This window comes from Polypterus senegalus, chromosome 18, assembly GCF_016835505.1.
Source record: "Polypterus senegalus isolate Bchr_013 chromosome 18, ASM1683550v1, whole genome shotgun sequence".
NCBI lineage: Eukaryota > Metazoa > Chordata > Cladistia > Polypteriformes > Polypteridae > Polypterus > Polypterus senegalus.
The window spans coordinates 13507968-13529165 of NC_053171.1; the positions used below are offsets into that span (position 1 = coordinate 13507968).

General features: G+C 38.7%; 1 protein-coding gene across 1 annotated transcript in view; it reads right to left on the reverse strand.

The window, feature by feature from the left end:
- The window catches only part of si:dkey-17m8.1 (C-Jun-amino-terminal kinase-interacting protein 4), a 60447-nt gene extending 41981 nt beyond the window's left edge, over positions 1–18466 (reverse strand). The window contains exons 1-8 of the mRNA XM_039740928.1: positions 17599–18466; positions 17310–17504; positions 14606–14726; positions 9419–9489; positions 9179–9258; positions 9011–9086; positions 8420–8598; positions 8209–8342 (exon numbers count right to left, since the gene is read on the reverse strand). Coding sequence (XP_039596862.1) covers positions 8209–8342; positions 8420–8598; positions 9011–9086; positions 9179–9258; positions 9419–9489; positions 14606–14726; positions 17310–17504; positions 17599–17712 — 970 coding nt within the window. The 5' untranslated portion in view covers positions 17713–18466. The remainder of the gene's footprint in view (positions 1–8208; positions 8343–8419; positions 8599–9010; positions 9087–9178; positions 9259–9418; positions 9490–14605; positions 14727–17309; positions 17505–17598) is intronic.
- Positions 18467–21198: the final 2732 nt, after the last annotated feature.

Here is a 21198-nt window from a genome sequence, read left to right on the forward strand (position 1 = left end):
TAAGGAATAAGGATTCAAAATCTTAATGACCGAGACAACTAAAATGAAGCAGAAGTGTTACTTGAGCAATAAGTGCTTCTTATTAGGCCACTGGGTTGGAACAAAAACCTGCAGCCACTGCGGCCCTCCAGGAACAACTTTGCCCACCCCTGGGCTAGACGAACTAAAAGGTCTCCTCTCATTAGCCAAATTTCTTATGTTCTTAAGTTCTAATTGAACAAATGCTTTGAATATAACCAATGTTTCTTTGTCTCACAGTCTAGCTGTGGAGACCACTGGATTAGAAAATATTGAACTTAAAAAGCCAAAACCTCAAGCTCTGGACTGAATTCAAAATTCTGAAAAGTCTTTCTTTCACAGTTGTAAATGAAAAGGCCAACTTTTGTGAACTTATGAGTAGTGGTTTAGTTGTTGTTGGCACTGGCTTTAAAAACTGTGAACTTAAAAGCTCGAAGATGAATAGCTGGAACTTACCCAAAAATCTAATCAGCTCTTAAGACTAATGACTGCAAGTTGTCCAAAATATTTCATGAGAATCAGTCAATTCATTCTTGAGTTAGTGTCCACAAAAGTTTTTTTGTTTTTACCACAGATAACAGATGCATACAGTTACAGACACTTATCTTTCCAAAAATGCTCAAAATATGTTGGAAAGTAGGAATATGTAGGAATAACTTAACAATGAAGTCAATTTTTTCATGAACATGACACCATTTGTGAATTACAAAGAGGAAAAACCGATGCAAAGAAATCAAATGTCAAAATGCACCATCATCTTCTAAACTGCATAAGCTTTCCAGATAATTCCAAATGCAACTCACTTTCTGCATGAATAATGGAGTCAGTGTTTCTTTGGTTCCAGAATTAAGTTAATAATACAGTACCAAACACAGTCTCAGATAGTAGTTCAAAAAATGTAAAAGGTATTAATCATTGAAATTTTTTTTTTTTTTTTTTAAAGTAAGATATTGCAAACTCCACCAATTAAATTAAATAAAGATATACAATAACAATCAGACAAAACTGGGTGATAGACAAACAGGAACCAACACAAGACAAACTTTGTACTCAATTTTTTTTGTTTGTCAATCAAGTAGAAATGTTCCATCACTAATAGTTCCAATCATGGTAAGCCCCATAAAAAAATCAGTTTACTACAGAAACAAGACATTCCTAGAAGAAAGTAGTTACATTTTTTAAAGGCAAACAACTTCCAAGTTGCCACTGACAAAATTCTGGAGGCAGGCGGTTTCCAACGCAAGGATCTGCGTGCCAGGAATGATGATGAATTTTACTTCATGCGCACCCTAGTATGACGTGAATGTGTCAAGTATAAATGAACATTTAGGCCTTTGAGCTTGCATTGATTACTGTACTACTTACTGACAAGACTGCCAGATGTGGGTTTTTTCACACCAAATTGGGCTATTTTTGGAAGTGTTTTGTTGGGAAAACATTTTTGCATTTGGCAGTGTGTAGATATTTGTGCTATTTTCAAAACTCTTAGGCCACTAATTCCCATACATCTGCATTAATAGCAGCAAAACTGTGAAGGAGGAATAAAAAAAAAAAAAAAAAAAAGACTCCACAGTGACAAAACATCAAGGTGGTCTTAACCTAGATTTTAAGCACACCAAAACTCCCACTGATCATCAACAGCACCACCAGGCAGGTCTTTAGCTGTCATTAGGTTGGAAATATTTTCAGGACCTGGAAACCCTCCTAACTGAATGGTTTAGTGAGGTCCTCACACTGGCCCTGCCACAATTGATTGGCTAAGGTGGAAGTAAAAATTTTAACAAGGTTAATGATCCTCTATTTCACGTACATAACTGAGCCTCATGGAGTTTGCCCGACCCAGTCTCCTCTGCTGGTTTAAAATCCCCACGTTGTTGGTGTTCCACAGTGTATTCCTACACGCCACTTCATTCACGTGGATTCAGAGTATTGTTTGGTATGCTGCAAATTCATATTTTGCTTTGTGGAATGTTTTTAATATTTTCAATCCATGTTTGATTAAATCCACGGATGTGGAGGTCTGACTGTATTTAGATAATTATTCCACAAGAATGTATTCTCTCATAGGCTCTGCAATGAAAGGCCACTGAATAATCTATTTTCTACAGGAATCCTAACTAGCCATTCGATTAATTAGAATTAGGCAATCGACTAACATCTACTTTTGACCCTTATTACCCAACACACTAAAAGATAGAACATACAGGTTGTAAAACTTTACCACTTAAACACAATTCAGACTTACCAAATGCCTTGAAAATGCAAATCCAAAACTGTAAAATTACTCATAATTCTTATTTCACAAACAGATAACCAAGAATATGTCTAAAAACGGGATGCTACTGTTTTTCCAGAATTCCACCTTACCCAAGCAGAGGTCTGAACGACTTAACAGGGCTTTAATTTAAATGCTTTCATTTTCCAACTACTGCAATGGCAAGAAATGTGCAGAGATCTCTGATGCATATGTAAGATCGCATCTCTGCTTCTTAATTTAATCAACATAAAGGACTCCAGCCTGTTGCGAGTGATATTTTGATTGTTGCTCATGCCAACATCATTGAAATACTGTACTAGTATATGTCAGTCATCATCCAACCAGCTATATCCTAACATCAGGGTCACCAGGGTCTTCTGGAGCCAATCCCTGCCAACACAGGGCACAAGGCAGGAACAAATCCTAGACAGGGCGCCAGCCCACTGCAGAATACTAGTATATAATTAGATCCAAAGCCAAGGAACTACCAGAAATATGTGATGGGCTACTAAAACAATGAAACTTAGTGGACATGCACCTGCCTTTCAATTGTCACTTACCAAGTAGGAAAGTACGCATGGAACATATTCATTTCTATTTTTTTGTTCTTCGTTGACATAACTTTCTTATTGAAGTAACTTGCTTCCAGAACAGATAATTGGCTTTTTGTTAGGCTGATGCCTGTGGGATATGAATATCCTTTAAATCCAAATTAGCTGCACTGCTGGTTTTGGATAGTGAGTGAGAGTTGGCAAGGCAATACCGATGACACATAGCCACAAAATAAAAGTGGATTAGATAAAATTGGAAAAGATAGAACCCAAAATGATGCAACACTAGAATGTAATGTCAAGCTGTGATTTACATGCCAGAAAAGAGTACTTTCTCTTCACTTCACAACCCAGTTTGTTCTCAGAATTCTACACTAAAAACAATAAAACAAAGCTCACGGTCTTGAAATAAACTCAGATCTTTTAAAATATGTCTTAAAGTATATTCAGAGAGATCTTCAAATATATTTTACTATATCTCAAATGGAGGAAACCCTCCAATTTAAAAATTATCAGGAAATATGAGATATTCAAAAATATATTTTATATACAGTATCTTCACATTGACTCACATTTGAGATATCTGAAATTAAAAAAAAAAAAACAAAAAAACATTTTGAAATATCTGAATATATATCTTAAGGTATTGGATTGCAGTCTTAGATTAGAAAATAACTTCTTGTGCAGTTAAAGATACCTCAAACGCACTTCATGATACCATAACAAGATGGAAAATGAATGAATGATATAATATTCATTGTGGGCCGAGCTTTAACGGTTTTGAAATTTGGAGAATTATTCATTTTTGTTATTTTACTTCAAAAACACAGACATTGCATTTTTATCTATTAAATATTCTCTTAAAAAAAGCTTAAAATAGTAATAGTAATAAATTGTAAGTCCCTATATTGGTAGTATCCACAAAATACATGTCTTTTAACATTTTACAACATCATACAGTTTGAAAGTGAGCCTAGATAGGCTTGTGGCAGCTACAATCTTCAACAATCGGTTCCAACTCAAGCAATGTAAACATTCACTCGACTGATGGACTATTTCCTTGGTTTTGGAAAGTCCATGGCTAGTTGTGGTTAATATTCCTTAACCATATTTTTTTTAAAGGTGGTACACAACAGAGAGTTGAATTCTACATTGAAGGCCACCTGTATGTACACAGCAGCTGACGTGATGGCGAGTTCCTGGATGAGGTCACAACTCTGTTAGTCTTTCATTAACTTGCACTAGGGATTTGTTTTGCCGTCAGGAGTGTCTCTCTGACATGTAAAAGTGGAAAATAATTTCTCTTAAGGTAAATTCATGAATCGTCTTCGTGCCGACCTCTTGCAGCAAAGATAATGAAGCATTACACTTAACTGTTGGCAAGAAATTCAGATAAATTGCTCCAGTGTGGTACTTCCAGACCACTTCCTCATGGCCCCAAGTTCATTGTGTAGTACAGACGCTGGGTTGCACCTGGTTTTTGTAAGTAAATATCTCAATAAACTGACATATCTGAGCAATTTAAAAAGTCATGTCGCTCTCCTACAAGGAGCATTACCTTGATGACTACCGGAGTCACGCTTGTGAATCTCAAGTGGTCTGTGAACCACACTTTGAGAGCCACAGAGACAGGTTGCCAACCTTGCTTTCTTACATAAATTAAGTCATTCAAAAACCATCATCACTGACGTTAATCATTACTCACCATATGCAAACAAGTGACACTTGGGTTGATTGGGGCTGGAGATCAACATACTACATTTTTTGTTGTCACTACACTTCATGAAATCACCAGTAGCACTGGTTCTTTTATCAGGGAAAAGCTTGTTGACCTTTGCAGTACAGTCAGGATATTTTATCAGCACACACTTCTGTTTGTAGTCAATGTAACATACAATACATGCTTCAATGGTCGGTGAATTGCTCATAATCAGTAAATGGGCCAATGTGCTGGTGGTGTAATTCCAATTTGCTAAAGGCTTTTCCATCCTTCTTTATGTCACAACATTATATTTCAAAGTCATATGAAAAGAGGTTTAAGCACAAGGACAAAATGGCTTAAGAACATATGAACAAGGCCAATTGATACCTTAATTTATCTCTGATTATCATGTTGGTTGCAGTGAAAATGTGCAGCCACTAGAGCTCCTCAAGACAAAGGCGGGTTTACCTCTAAAACACTAAACAATATTACACTCTACTTCTATTTGAAATTCTACATCAACATGTTTTAACAATGTAACAATAAAGGCACTCCAAGTGAAAGTGTTGACTTGTATTCATTTTCTTTTCTGTTGCCATTGGGTTTATTTCAACACAATTAATGCATTTTATTTAACTCCTGTCAATTCTAGAAAAAACTCAGTCTCGATTCCAGTAAACACCAAATTAAATCAAAAATATTTAAGTGAATGCATCTATAAATCCTTAGAGAAGGTCAGTGTACTGGGGAAATTCCTAAGGACTGGGAAACAGCAAATATTATACAGTACCTACTACCTTACATAAAAATGTCACTGGACAGATCCAAGTAACTATAAGCCACAGAGCTTAACATGCATCATGGGTAAATTAATGGGCATAATTATTAAGGAAATGATTCAGCATCCATCACATGGTGAGAACAGGAATGTTTGTGAACAGTCAACATGGGTTCAGATGAGGTCGTGTTTTACTAATATGCTGTAATTCTATGAAGAAGCAACAAAAAGATACAATCAGAGAAGTGCATAGGATATTTTTAGATCTGGATAAGTATATAAATAGCAAGTGAGTTGACGTTACCCAACTAGGTGAAAGGGCAGATAATGAAGAATCAGCTACATTGTTATAAAGGGACTTGGACAGCACACAGGCTTAGTTACATTTGTGGCAGATGGAATTTAATGTAAGTGTTACAAGTAGGAATTAGAAATGTTAAATTTGAATAAACAATGGGAGGTCTAAACTTCACAGTGCTACTTATGGAAAGGATATAGGAGTCATAGTAGCCTCATTACTTCATCCACACAGTGTACAGAAGTGATCAAGAAGGCTAATAAAAGATGTTGGCTATGTAACATGAGGTATGGACAAGAAGTCAAGGGAGGTTATGCTTAAGTTATACATTGCATTAGTGAGGCCTCACCTGGAGTACTGTGTACAGTTTTGGTCTCCATATTACAAAAAGAGATGCTGCAGCACTAGAGAAAGTCCAGAGAAGAGAGATTAGGCCGATTCCACGACTAAGAGGTATGAGCTATGAGGAGAAATTGAAGTTAAACCTTACAGATTAAGCAAATGGAAAAAATTGACAGGACCAAAGTGTTTAAAATTATGAAAGGAATTAGCACAGTGAATTGCAGCTGTTACATTGAAATAAATTCTGCAAAAAGAACAACTTGTTCAATGGCAAATTTCAAACAAATGTAAGAAATACTTTCTTCATTCAAAGAACCATAGACACATGTAATAAATTACCAAATAGTGTGGCGGAGTGGTGGACATTTTTTAGGGACCTTTAAATCTCGACTTGATGTCATTTTACAGGGTGGTCCAGATCTAATTATGCAGATCCAGATTGTTTGGATGACTTTGATTTATGCGGGGACGATTCCAGTTCGGCACGAAGACGATTCTTCATGTCGTCAGTTCGCACACTTCTCGATGGTCCAGGATTTTTCGGGTGATTTTCTATGTAATAAACTTAAGTTATAGCGTAATGAAAATTGCATAATTAGATCTGGACCACCCTATAGAAAACTAGGGGGCACAGCCCCTGTGAGGGTGCTACGCACAAGCCACTTTGCAGTTCTGCTGCTCACATATGGGGAAGCGGATGTACAATTTAAACAGATTGTTATTTTCATGGGAATTGTTACATATGTATAATAGACCTAACTATTTTACATTACAGCAAGTAATTAATCAAAGTAAAAAATAGTAAAACGTAATAAATTGAAAAGAAATAATGTTTCATGTTGCGTTAGAGGTATTCGTTGCATTATATGTTTTCGTTCTGTTTGGCTTTGAAATGAACACAAAAATACTTTTTAAACTTACACTTTTACTGTACAACTTAAGTAAAAACAATATTTGGAATTTTGATTCCTTGTTTGGAGTTGCATCGTGACAACGCAACGTGTAACTGCCCGTAATTGAATACCGTTTATTTCTCTCTAATAAATAAACCGACTTTTTTAAATGTTTGTCCCTGTGATTTGTTAATTGTCATAGCAAAAGCTATTCTAGCGGGAAACTGTAAGCGTTTTTTATACGAATGGCAGATCAAGATCTCCTTTGGTGTCAAATGTTTTCCATGGAAGATGTACTACATTACCTTTCTTGTCACCTGCTGGAATTTTACATGTCAGAATTATTCGACCAATTTTGAATATAACTAATCTTGTCCTATTGCATAGCCCATCACTCAGTCATAAATGAAGCAATAACATTACGATACATCCTTTTTTCAACAGTAATTTGTGCAGTGGAAGACCGGACGGTGTTAACAGTTGTAGATATTCTACGGGATATTGTAAGTTGATGTTTTAATTTTCTGCACAATCACCACCAACTGTTTCAGTGTAGTCTTTTAATACGCATTTAACCAATTTGCCAAGTAACCGATCGACAATTTTTGCGTTAATTCATTTGACTTCATCGTTTCTCGGTGCTAGGATTGCCCGTGTACTCATTCTTCTGTTGATGACCATTCTGGATGAAATTCTTCATTAAATTTTGGACATAAGTCTTTTATTGGGAACTTAAAAGTGAAGAAAACATAAAAATTTATAAAAGCTGAGAATACAGGAACTGTGTCTGACAAAATCATTCACAAGAATGAGAGGTGAGAGGACCATGGGTGTGGGCCGTTAACCGTAAATGGTTGAGAGGAGGGCGGTACTTGAAAAAATCTCTTGGCAATAGTCTCGTCTCACAGGACTTGAAAAAATATCGTGGAAATAATCTCATCTCAAGATTTTCTTTTATAATAGATAGATGTACGTGGAAAGGACAGCCAAGCTTGTTGGATGGGATGGCCTGTTCTCACCACAATTGTTCTGATGTTCTAAACTATACTTTATAAAAAAAATATCACCCACAATCATTTACTCAATCATTTTCTAAAATTGCTTATTCCAATAGAAGGGTTGTGTGAGGCTAGAGCCCATCATGACAGAAAGAATGTGGACTTAGACAGGGTGTCGGTATATCTGGAAACAATGGTACTTTCATTGAAAATAAAACAGTCTCAATCCATGACATTAAATATTCAATGAAAGGAATTAATCTCTCTCCTTGACAACCATTGATCCGAACTCTACATTTCTCAAAATATTCCCGGGAGTTCAACATTCAACTAGTCATACCTCCCTATTAGAACAATGAATAGCTTTTTACCTTGAAGGCTGGCTCCCAGATCCACATCTTCAACAAAGTTAAGTCCAACTCCAGAAAGTTCAGCAAAAACAGATTCCATATTCCTGGGATCGGGATCAGGATCATCCTGTTGAGCCTGGAATCTGTCAGGGGTGCTAATAAAAAGGAACGAATAACCTTTAGACAGAAACGATAAAATAGACATAAAACATCTAATATTATTCTCACTCACCTTGTATCCACCATGTTCTGTGAAAAAGTAAGCTCAGGTGTAGATCTAATAATGTCATCAATAGGAGACAGGATAAGAGTGTTCAGCTTCTCATCCTCACCAATCTCCTCTTGTTGCTCACTCATTTTAACCGTGGATTCTACTGGCTTGTTTTGGGAAATATCAGAAGAAGGATCAACCTGAAGACCACAGACAAACAATGACAGTATAGCATTATGGCAGCTGCATGCTTTAATTCTAGTCAGTTTCTTAATTAATTTAAATTTTACACATTGAACTTATTTAATTAGACTACATCTAGCAAGATTTGATCTCATAAATTAATCAACTTGTCTTTGAGATTCAAATAATGTAAATGCATACTGCTGCTATGTTACAGTATATACATAAAAATGTAAGTTTCTGTATTTGTGGTTCATTTTAATTCACTTGCTTCCTGAGAATTTCATACGGAACAAAATGCTTAATTAAATGCCATTTTACATGATCTATAGGAACTGGTTTCTTATAGGACACTTGTAACAAATCTACAAAAAAAGCTGTCAACTGCAGAATATTCAAACAAATTAGTATATGGGCCAAAGGTATTACCTGCAAAGGAGTACTGATAGATTCTGAATAACCATGATCCATCTCTCCCTCAGATTCCAAAGTATGTCTGTGCTCTCTGTGCAGTAAAAATTGATAAAACAGGCCTGAGATATGATTATTACGTGTACATATTAGAACAAACACCACCAAGCTTTTCAGAACTCTGACCTGTAAGGAGATGGCGATGGTGGAATCTTCTCAGTAGCTGCTGCCTTTTGATCCAAAAGATCTCGATAATTACGTAGCAACTGTACAGAAAACACAAAGAAATACAAGGTTTCAGCACAGTAAATGAAAAAATTATGAAACAAAAAGCTGCTTCCATTAAAGGCTATAAAGTAAAACCAGGGAAACAAGAACAACTATTTAAAGAAATCATACCTTTTGAGATGTGCAACACTAACTGACCTTGTTATGTGTATGCCGAAGGCCATTCAATTCACGGGTCAGAGTGGTCTTCTGCTCCTCAATGGCAGCACCTACAAATATAACAGAAGTTACATACTGCTCAACCACTGCAAAGGAACAACATTAGTAGCATTAGCTAGATAGATATGATGTGCTGTGATCTCTTCTGCACATCAGTTTCCAACTATTTAAATATAACTAAAATTAGAGAATTATATTGAAACACAATAAAACCACATAAACTCAAGATACCCATTATACAAGTTTAAAGTCTGTTTGCTTAGTGAAAGAAGCAATAAAAACCGTAGTCAATATCAAGTTCCGGTATATTTTTCATGTAAGAAGCATAAACACTAGCTAAAAAGTTGTTTGACAGCTTCAACATTATGTCCCTCAGGTCCGGATCTTTAGGCCGAATACATTATCTAGCCATAAAAAAAGTTATTATTCTTATCCAGTCAATGATACTTTATTGCTACATGAAAATCAGTCATTCTAGTTGCAAAAGCAAATGTTAACTCACATTACACACTAAGTTAACAAAACCCTCTCAGTCATTGTTTGACTGACTGACTGACTATGGGCAATGTCACTTAACTATCCACAGTTATACCCACAGGAATATTTAAACAATTGTAACATGTCGGGGAATGGTAAATGTTATAGAAGGGACCCATAAAAAATACATTCTGGTGCTTATCTAAATCACTGACTGCTACACGCTCTACATAATAATTTGGATGGATTTCTCTCCTTCCTACAATAAATGGCTATCTTCTCTGAAGTACAGCTAATGCATATTTTAGAAATCCCAATTCAATAAAAGAACAGTAATTACAAGAGGTTCAAAATAATATTTTTTTGTTTTCTAACGTAAACAAAACATTAAATATTTTGACACAAAACAATTTTTAAAAAGCTAACAATTACACCAAATGATTATTTCTCACTGTTTTCACAGCACTCAGAAATCAGCAAGCCGAAAAATGTTGTTAGATGGAATGTACAATAGCATTAAAACATTATTCAGATAGTGAAGTTATACATATACAAATATATACCTTGTCTCTCTATATATCTATGTCTATATCTATGTTGATAGATAGATAGTGTTGGGCATGTGGGAAACGAGGAAGGCGTTGCCCACAGGTGAAGAAATAAAACATTTATTTGTTTTTATAACTGTGCTTCTGGTGTCTGTCCGTGTCGGGCTGGGTGGCTGGCACGCCCCCTTGAGTTGTCACAATATTAAAAAAATCGTGGGTCAAGACGTGATCATCTCGGGGAGACACTTTGAAGTCCCGCAAGACTTCATGCACGTCACACCCTAATTACAAACAATTTATTGAAGACACTTTAACGTCCCAGGAGAGATGGAAGTGAGACAAAAGGACAGCTGCTGTCCAGGCTTTTAAATGACCATCACACAGCGTGACATACAGAACACGTAGCTCGGCAGAAGCAGCTGCTGTACAGGCTTTTAATAGATCGCTGCGCAGCGCAACATGCAGATCACGCAGTGCCGTAGCAGCAGCTGCAAGGATTCATCTGCATCTCCTTAGCATGCGTATATATATATTTATGTCACATACGTATATATATTTATGTCACATACATCATGCTATCTCTCAAAGGATGTGAAGCCTGTTCTTCCAATTCTTTGGTTGTGTGTGACTTTCAGTTGTGCTAGGATTGTACTGGCATTGAGATGAATTCGATCAGGCAGTCTGTGCCATGTGCATCACTATCAGCAAAGATCGCGGTGGTTCTTTATCAGCAATGCTGCATGCCCACACCACTGTTTCTTTCCGGTTAGCCTCAGCCGCTTGCTTGCTGTGAGAAGGACCCAAAGCCAAATTACGTGGCCAAGGTAGCCTGCATGCCCAATTCATAGGTAGCGTTACATGTGCCATGGTGTAAACTCTCAATTGAGATCAAGATAAAGTTTCCAGGTAAGTTCGCAGGTTTTGCATGACAGATGGACAATCTTTGCATTTAACATAAGCAGACATATAAATCATCTATCCTATATTTATACACATAGTATAAAAATATATACACAATGAGCTATAAAAATAAATATGTCAAATTTGTGAAAATTTGAAACAACATTTCCCGTGACACTACTCAGAATAAAGCTGTTTGAAAGATGGATAGATGGACGGTTGGAGGAAATATTTGCCTACTACAAACAAAGAAAGCATTTGTGAAAATGACTAAATGTGCTCACTAAAAACAAAGCTTAATTGTTTAGTTCTTAAAATGTTGCTTCTTGTACTACAGATAACAGGAAGTCAATTGCTATCCTGATGGCATCAGGCAAGAACCAATTCTTAATGAAACACTAACACTCTCTCAAACTGACCTAATTTACACGTGCCAGTTAAACCAACATGAAAGGTCTATGGTTTCTTCTTACTCCTCTGAACATTTACAGAAGACCCATTCGGTAAGAGACAACATATAAACTCAACACAGAGAGTGACTGGACCAGAAACTAAACCAGTGTTTCCAGGAATGAATATTAATCACACTAACAACAGCACCATCTTCAAAAGGATCTACAAAAATGCAATAAAACACTATTAAAAATTAACTTTCAGTCTAGCATGTGTAGAATATGAGGATATTATGTAAAAAACAAATCAGCAGTAGCTGTCCAAAGCAGGTGGCCTGGCTTAGAAGAAATGTTGCTTTGGACTGTAGAGCATACGTTTGCCAGGTCCATCTGCAACACTGATCAGCTTGGGCTATATTTACACTGAAATACCAAAACCATGATTTATATATATTATATTATACTAGCCAACCCGCGGCGTAGCATACGCCGCATAATTACAGTATGTACTGATGGGTGAACACCTCCTGAAAGACACAGTTGTCCAAATGGGGTTGGTTTTGAGGATACAACTGTAGGTGAATGAAAAGATGCAACTCTGGAGAGGGCAACATACAATACAGCGTACAGCGATTCACATCCGCGACAAATATGATTCTTCTTAGATGGTGCTGTCGCGTCCACCCACGCTCTCAAAGCATACACACTGCCTGGTAATGTGCCTGCTCGCAAGAGCAACCAACAGAGACCCGCCCACCAACTGCAAGACCATGGGACACCCCTCGCAAACTGTTCTACACGCCGCATACAGCGATTCACATCTGCAACAAACAAACTGTTTTACACACTGCGTACAGCGATTCACATTCGCGACATGATTTTTCCTAGATGGTCCTGTCGCGTCCACCCTCGCACTCGAAGAATACACACTGCCTGGTCACGTGCCCGGTCGCATGCCGCGCCCACCCTCGTTCTCGAAGCATACACACCGCCTGGTCATGTGCCCGCTTGCAAGAGAAACTCATGGAGAGCCGCCCACCAGCTGCCTGTGTGTGTGCCTCTGTCTGCCTCTGTGTGAACCGGTCAGGCACAGAGAAGGTCAGCTGGTGTGAGAGCGTCTCTACTGTTGCAGGGCCTGCATTGGTGAAGCAGGTGAGACGGTAATGAAACAGAGGCATAGGGCTTATTGGTTTTTAAAGACTGCTTCCTTCATTGTGTTTTAACCTCAGTTTTAAAGGATTGTTTTAAGGATCCCATGGGATACCCCTAGCAAACTGTTTTACATGCTGCATATAGCGATTCACTTCCGTGAGAAACATGCCTCTATGAAGAGTCAACGTGGCTCAGAGTTGCATGTGGACTCTACGACAGACGAACATAAATGACGCCGGTTTTCCTGTGTCATCGCGTCCGAGTTGGTGGGCGTGGTTCTGCGACTTGTCGTATCCAATGGTCTTAGAGTTAGTGGGCGTGGCTCCTTCCTGTGTGTGCCATGGGCGTCTTACTTGTCGGCGGCTTAGTGAATCCACGCCCCTTCCGGCGTGCTTTCCATGGGTGTATTGCCTTTCCATGGGTGTCTTGCCTTAGTGAATTATATATATATATATATTATTTATTCTTTTAATAAAATCTTTTCTCTGACTCTTCAAACTTAAATTAGCACACTGTCTGCATCTAATCCCTGTATTTACACTTACAAGATTCTGGAATGATCGGCTGCATGACAGATTAGACAGATGACATCATGTTTAAGCCAGCAGCATGACATAATTATCTGCACAATGTAATAAAAGGAAAGCAAGACAGTGCATTTTATGCCCTTTCATCTTTTACCCACAGATATGACTGTTTGCAGCTTTTATCAGTAATTACAGCAGATATCACTTGAAATAGTCGTATTACTGTAATACCAATTTAACAATTATGCCAAAACGGAGACATCACAGCCAAACAAACACGTCATACTGAAAAATTATTTCAGTTTCAATAATCAATTAGGTCATTCTCACATGAGCCATAAGTTACAATCGGAATCTTAGCAGAATCAGAAGAAAAGAAAGCTGGACCGGTATTTGATTTTAAAAACAGAACAAAAGATGGAGTTAAATGATGATCATAGTGTCACTTCATCTATCAGTGCTCCAGCTGTAGGGACAGAGAATGAAATGTTCTACAAGTCTCTTTAGATTAAAGAATCATCTAAATAAATAAACAAAAAGCACTGCAGCTTCTGCAAGCACATCATTGTCATTTACATCAGTGTTTGCTCAACTGAACTTGCATCTTTTATTAATACAGTTTAGAAAACAAAACAAAATTCTAAAATGATTACCACAAACTTAATTTGTGCCATCTAATAAAAGGCAAAACAAATGCAAATGAGTATTTCTTAAAAACAAATGCCCACATGCCAGGCATTTATAGCTTCTGAAAAAGTAGTTGCAAAGGTTAAAATTATGTTCAATTTGTAGCCAGTGACCAAAACAGTAAACTCTAAAGAATATACTGTCTCCCAGACTGATGTTTACTCAGTTATGTTGACTTCTTTTGTAGGTTCTGTAAAAGTAAATAAATATAAATGTAAATAATGTCCAAATGGAGAGTCACTAACTCAAGTCTTCATAAAACTGCCTCTAATATCTTGAAACACTGAAGACACTCTGCCACTCTCTACTATTCAATAATATAATAAAGGTTATTCCCCTTGCTGAATGGACCTAATGGACAATTGTTTGAATTTTACGACCTAGTTACAACATTCAATTTCCATCCATATAAACCATGTTGGCCATGTGCAGAACTTGATCACAACTTCCATGTTCTTGGAATTGAAAAACTGCCTGACTCACCTCGGTCAGCACATTCTCGAGCCTTGCGCTCCATGTCCCTGGCCCGCAGCTCTGCAGCAGAAAGCCGGGCCATTAATGTCCTTCTTTCTTGCTCAATGGCGTCGTCCAACTCAAGGTACCTCTAAAAAGGAGAAGAAAATAAATGTCTCATGACCTATATTTTCAGCACCAGAATAATTATTGAAGGTGAATGGAACCAAAGTAGCCTGAGAGAGAGAGAGAGGTTAGGAGTCTGCACAGGTACGGCACATATTGCACCCACAACACGACAGACCAACTCAGGATCCCAGATTAGGACCCGAGTGCAGCTATGCAATGGGTGACACCTCAGCACCACACCAGTTCAGATGGAGTGAAACAGTGTGAGGTTCCTATATGGTGGCTGGGGTGCCAATTCTGCCACCGACCTTCAGGATTTTCTCCTGCAGGCTGGAGGGTCTACATGCAGGGCTGGATGCAGATTAACGTCATACCCAGGACGAAGCAACTGCAGGTTAAGGGCCTTGCTCAAGTGCCCAATGTAGCAGAGTCACTTTTGGCATTTAAGGGATTCGAACTGGCAACCTTCCAATTACCAATGCAGATCCCTAACCTCAGAGCCAACACTCTGCCCAAAGTAGCCTGAATAGGAAAAAAATAGAGCTTCCAGCCTTCTGAACATCCACCACACCTCTCACAGACTAAGGGGTTGACCGAGATAATTAGGGTTTATGCCTCTTGATTAGCTACTCTTTCACAATGGATGACAATTAGCATTTTTTTTTTTACTTTAAAATGGTTTCAAAGTTCAATAAAATGCTGTACATTTCGTGTTACAAAAAACAGTCACAAAAAAAGACTTTCCTTAAAACCGTCAAAAATTCTTTACTATATGGAATGAAGATTTTTGTTTATTTACTATTCTTTTGTGTATTTTCAGTACTTTGCTTTGGTTACAGCCATAACTATAATTAAACTTAATTTAAAAAGATGCCCCGTTGTTTTCAGAGCACAAAAGCATAAATCCACTAAACCTTGAAGGAAATCTGCTGCTGCTTAAGTAAGTTGAAGACCACGCCTGCACAAGAAACATAAATCAGACATGAGATTATAATTGGAAAACAAAACAATATCAGAAAAACAGAAGCACATGCAGGGGCTGGACACAGTTCCTCTACCAGAAAGGAAACCTGACTGGCCCTACAGCAGCTCAATTTCACTTCCTACTTTCATGTCCCCATTTATCACTTAGATTAATAATTCTTTGTTTAAAATTCCATTTAGAAACCTTTAGAATGTTAAGAAATGTATCGGGAAAAACTGGAATACTACAATCTGATATATTTTAACACAATGGTTATCAAAAATTGTACTTGTTGCACTATGTATTGGACATTACTTAATGGTGTGTTGCATTTCTTAAGGCCAAAATAGTCTGTATTGGTTGGTGCATTGTCTTCATATGCATACAACAAAACTATATATATATATATATATTATATATATATTAAATGCATTCGTAATCTGAATCACAATCTGATTGTGTGGGTGGATACCTACCAGGCAACACTTGTGGTTGGTCAGCAAATCAGATAAAGTCCACCACGGTGCCCTCTTTCAGTTGCGAGAAGCAGATTGCATTATTTGACAGTAAAAACTATTTCAACCATATTTTTTATATATATATATATATACAGAACCTTAAGTACTTGGTCTTAATCAAAAGCTTACGACATGATACACAGTTGTTAATTAAAAAATGTGGCTAGTGGCAACCTCTTCAGAATCATCGGCGTTCACGTCTTTCCTACAGCAAACTGCATAAGGAAACTGACCGAGAAGGTGAGATGGCAGAAAGATAAAGACGACCAGTAAGATCTGTCAAGCGTGAAGCAAACTGCAGAAGCTCCTAACGTGATAAAAAAGGAATGGCTGCTCCAGCATTCACTAAGCATCACGCACATGTGGCGGTGCAACCTGCTGCTGCTACTCGCAAACTACTGGAGCTAGAACCTTGATCCGCATGTTTCTACTTTATTTCATTTTAATGATTTTCTTGCAGCAAGGAGATGCAAATTCAAGTCCCATGGTGTCCAAGTGGGTTTCCTCCAGGTGCTTCAGCTTCCTCCCACAGTCTAAAGACATGCAGTTTAGATGGACTGGCAATGCTAAATTGGCCCGGATGTGTATGTGTGTCAATTCTGCAATGGGATGGCGCCGTATCTAGTGCTTATTTTTTGCTTAGCATCTGTTTCTTGCTACGATAGACTCCAGATAACTTGTAACCCTGTTCTGGGGATGCGAGTTTAGAAAATGGATGGTTGGGCTTCTTTCCATGCCCTTAATTAACACTGGGATAAATGATTTAAAAAAAATATATCAGGCAAATAAAATCTAAGCTATAGTGAGAGCGTCCCCACTCTCTATCACATATGCAGATTAATAGTTTCTATTTATTCGTCCTATTAATTTCAAGCCTTCAAACAAGTAACATACTGAAGTGAGTGACTTCGACAGCATCACAAAACTTAAGTGACGATCAAATGTCACAGCAAAATATATCCTATCAAATTCAAACCTTCCACAGTTGTTATGGCACATTCTTCACATCCATCTTGAATTTTTCAGTAATTTCAAAATAAACAGAGTTGGCTGGCTAGTTTGATGGACAGGCCATTACTCAGCTTACTGTCCGTCACAAATTTTTTTTTTCTGCTACACTCACCTCCTCCGTCTCTCTTCGCCTTGCCCTCTCCCTCTCGAACTGCTCCAGCAGGTTGTCTCGCTCCTCCTTTTCTCGCTCCCCCTCATTTTCGAGATCTTTCAGCTTACTGCGAGACACTGCCAAACTTTCCAAAACAGATACAAGCACTGGTAAAAGGCCTTCCACGGAGCTCTGGCCATGAATTTCTATTAAAGCCTGAAGAAGTCAGAAGGTAGACATGGAGGATTCACTTAGCTATCATTTTGCATGTTGCAATGGCCCCCTCATCATCAGATCACATTCAACTCACCTGCAGCTCAGAGTACAGCCTCCCAGCCTCCTCACTGACCACCTGTGGATCCAATTCTAGATCAGCTCCTCCACCCAGAAAGGCCGCATCAAATTCTAAACTGCTACTGTCCATCTATCTGCCTCTCAGTCTCATTTATCTACATGCCTGTGAGCAAATGTAAATGTCTGGCTACTCTTTACAGGTTCTATAATGCAAAAGACAGACCAGAAAGGAGATCAAGATGTACCCCACTTAAACTTTTCTCTCTTCAGCAAAGGTTTACTAGTCCACTTTCACCTCGAATGTGGAGGTAAAATAAAAAAAAAAAACCCAATATGATTCTGTGTCCTACACCTGTAAAGCGGGCAACTGCTTCAGCAGTTCAGTAACAGCCTGACCTTTGACTTGCTGTTCACGGATGGCACCCGCACCTGCTTGGCGGTGGCCTCCCGCACGCAGAAGCAGCTCTTATTACGTTAACCCATTCAACACCCACGCTTGAAAGGTGTGCATTGCTTAAACTTGCAAGTACCCAACTTTTCTTTAAACACTACTGCGGCCCCCACGCCTTGCGTGCACCTTCACGTCATTTGTCTTTACTCCCGAACCCCGTGTTACCCCTACACCCCGTTCGCTTGTCTCCTTATCTTCCCTTTCCTAACGCAGCTCTAAATCTTACTCTCCTCTTCTCATTTTAAAGTCGCTGTCTTCCGAACTGTGTTATGTTAACCTCGAGTCGTTCACTCGTTTTTTTGCCGTGTTTTCTCCTTTAAAAAGCAGTCCGCGGCTATCATTGTCCACATCCACGAATTAATTCGATACTCCAAGCTCCCTGAGGCGGGCACTAAGGGAATCTAACTGACACCCCCTTGAGCCAATAGATGACGCGCACACGCCACGACGTCGAATCAAAATCAGAGGTAGACAGGAGGTGGGTCATGTGACGGAGCAGTTCCTGTATTTATAAGTTTCAGAAACTTTACACGTCACGTGACCCGCTCCTTCGCCAGGCGCTGAAGGTTACACGTGACCCCGGCTCAGGAAACACCTGGAAGTGTTAACCCGTTCGAGACCACAATGCTAATCGCTCTCTTCTAGAAGCAGTGAGCGCCTTTATTCCACACCAAATGGATTTCAAGTTCACTGTTTAGATCTACTGTGAACTGACTAGGCACATGAGAAGACAGGTATTGATGTTTAGGACGATTAAACAGTCTGAAGTATCGTAAGTGGCCATAATTTGGCGTGGTCTTATGGAATGTAATGATTTTCTTCATGAGGCAGAAGTACATAGTCAACAAGAAGAGCTGCATCAAATATTTGAAATAATTTAAATTTGGGCTTCAATTTAAGTATTTAAAGTTTATAATAGAAATTTCTCATGTTCACTCTTTAAGGATCAAAAATCAAAACTAGCATCATATTCCTAATTACCGTTCTTGAAAGAGTCTAAAATGATACCCGGCATGGTTATCCTTGAAACTGGTCATTTTTAACCTGGGAATGGCGCTTAGAGGGCTAGGACCACCATCAAATATCAAAATCATTATATTTGTGATCAGTAGCCTTTACATAGCATAAAAGAACAATTCAATATTGGTGTTACTTACCGGTCCTCATTTTTACAAAGTTTTGTGAAAAAGAGTAACTTTGACCCTGGCTATCCTATTAGGGGGTGAACCCCTGGGGTCAGTTGATGTGGCATGCACAACCTCAAGTCCTTCGCATCATTTTTGCTGAAGACACCTATTGGTTTACTTTTAACCATGAAGGTGTAATTTCCTGCACAAAATATGGTCCAAAAATGGCCTAAACATGAATTTTAGAGTGTAGATACCCAAAAATAGTAGTAGAACCCTGAAAAGCTCAACGTTTTGCATGATTAGATATTAAGATGTGTCAAACGGCGTATCATATGCGGGGGTCTCATTCCAGTGAGGCAGGAGATAAAATTAACTAAAGTGATTTCAAAGCCATCCATCCATCCATCCATTTTCCAACCCGCTGAATCCGAATACAGGGTCACGGGGGTCTGCTGGAGCCAATCCCAGCCAACACAGGGCACAAGGCAGGAACCAATCCTGGGCAGGGTGCCAACCCACCGCAGGACACACACAAACACACCCACACACCAAGCCCAATTTAGAATCGCCAATCCACCTAACCTGCATGTCTTTGGATTGTGGGAGGAAACCGAGCGCCCGGAGGAAACCCACGCAGACACGGGGAGAACATGCAAACTCCACGCAGGGAGGACCCGGGAAGCGAACCTGGGTCCCCTAACTGCGAGGCAGCAGCGCTACCACTGCACCACCGTGCCACCTGATTTCAAAGCGTTTGTTAATAATTCTTATGTACACAATAAAAAAAAAATAGAATATTAAGTGCATGCCAGTTTCCACCATGCAGATCCCTTCCAGCAAACATATTCACAGTGGTCCCATGTGGGCAGTGCACGCTTGGAAAAAACCCACTGGCCCAATGAAGGGGGCTTTTACAAGCAGACCCCTAAGAAAGTTCCCCTAATGCCCCAAACTGGGATAACCACTTTCAGGACAAGTCCAGTAAATCCCTTCTTGGCCCAGTGATGGTTTGGTAACGTTGGGCAAATGTCGTAAGGACCCCTGTAGTACCCTGCTTTTTAATATTGTCACAGAGTGTATAATGCTGCAGAATGGTATTGTCGGTGAGTTTTAGACTTTGATTGTAGAAGTATAAATAACAATTTGATTGCCTTCAAAAAGTGTTGTTTTTATATTGGCCAAAAGTGCACACTTTTTATAAATTATTGGTCACATTTTCTTGTTCAGGAAAAAAAAAGCTTGACTGGTACTACTAAATGGAAAGGCTTTTTGTAGGAATAAATACTTCAAGTCCACGTTAGCATTGTGTTTTCTAATTCCTTCTCTTATTAATGAATACATTTTAAGTCTTCATAATTAAACATAGGGTTAACACTAAAAAAAAGTTTCAAGGAAAGGACCCGAAAGCAGGATGACATGGTGGCACAGTGGTAGTGTTAGTGCTGCCGCCTTGCAACAAAGAGGTCGGGGTTCACGTCCAAAGCTTTTTCTGCATGGAGCTTGCATGTTCTCCCTGTTTTTGATAGATAGATAGATAGATAGATAGATAGATAGATAGATAGATAGAGAGATAGATAGATAGATAGATAGATAGATAGATAGATAGATAGATAGATAGATAGATAGATACCTCTGGGATGGTAGTTGTTAGCCACGTTTCACAAAAACACAACAAACTGCATTCTCTGTAGATCCTGCCATTTTTCACCACGGCGGCCAGTTTGTCAATCTTATGTGTGGCTTTCCTTCCACATGCCGGTTGGGAGGGCTTCTGACACCACACTTCGCCCCTGATGTACGTGTGTATTCGCCCTGTGATGGGTTGGTGACCTGTCCAGGGGTTGTCCCTACCAGTGTCCATTGTTTGCGGGGATAAACTCCAACTGTTCCCCAACCTCAGTCTGGATAAGTAGATATTAAAAACAGATGTAAGGACTAGTAAGCTATGGATTTTTTTATGGAGTTTCCTTTCACATTAGAGACATGTTGTTAGGCATTTTGCCAGTTAATTCTTAGTTTATACAGTGCCATTCAA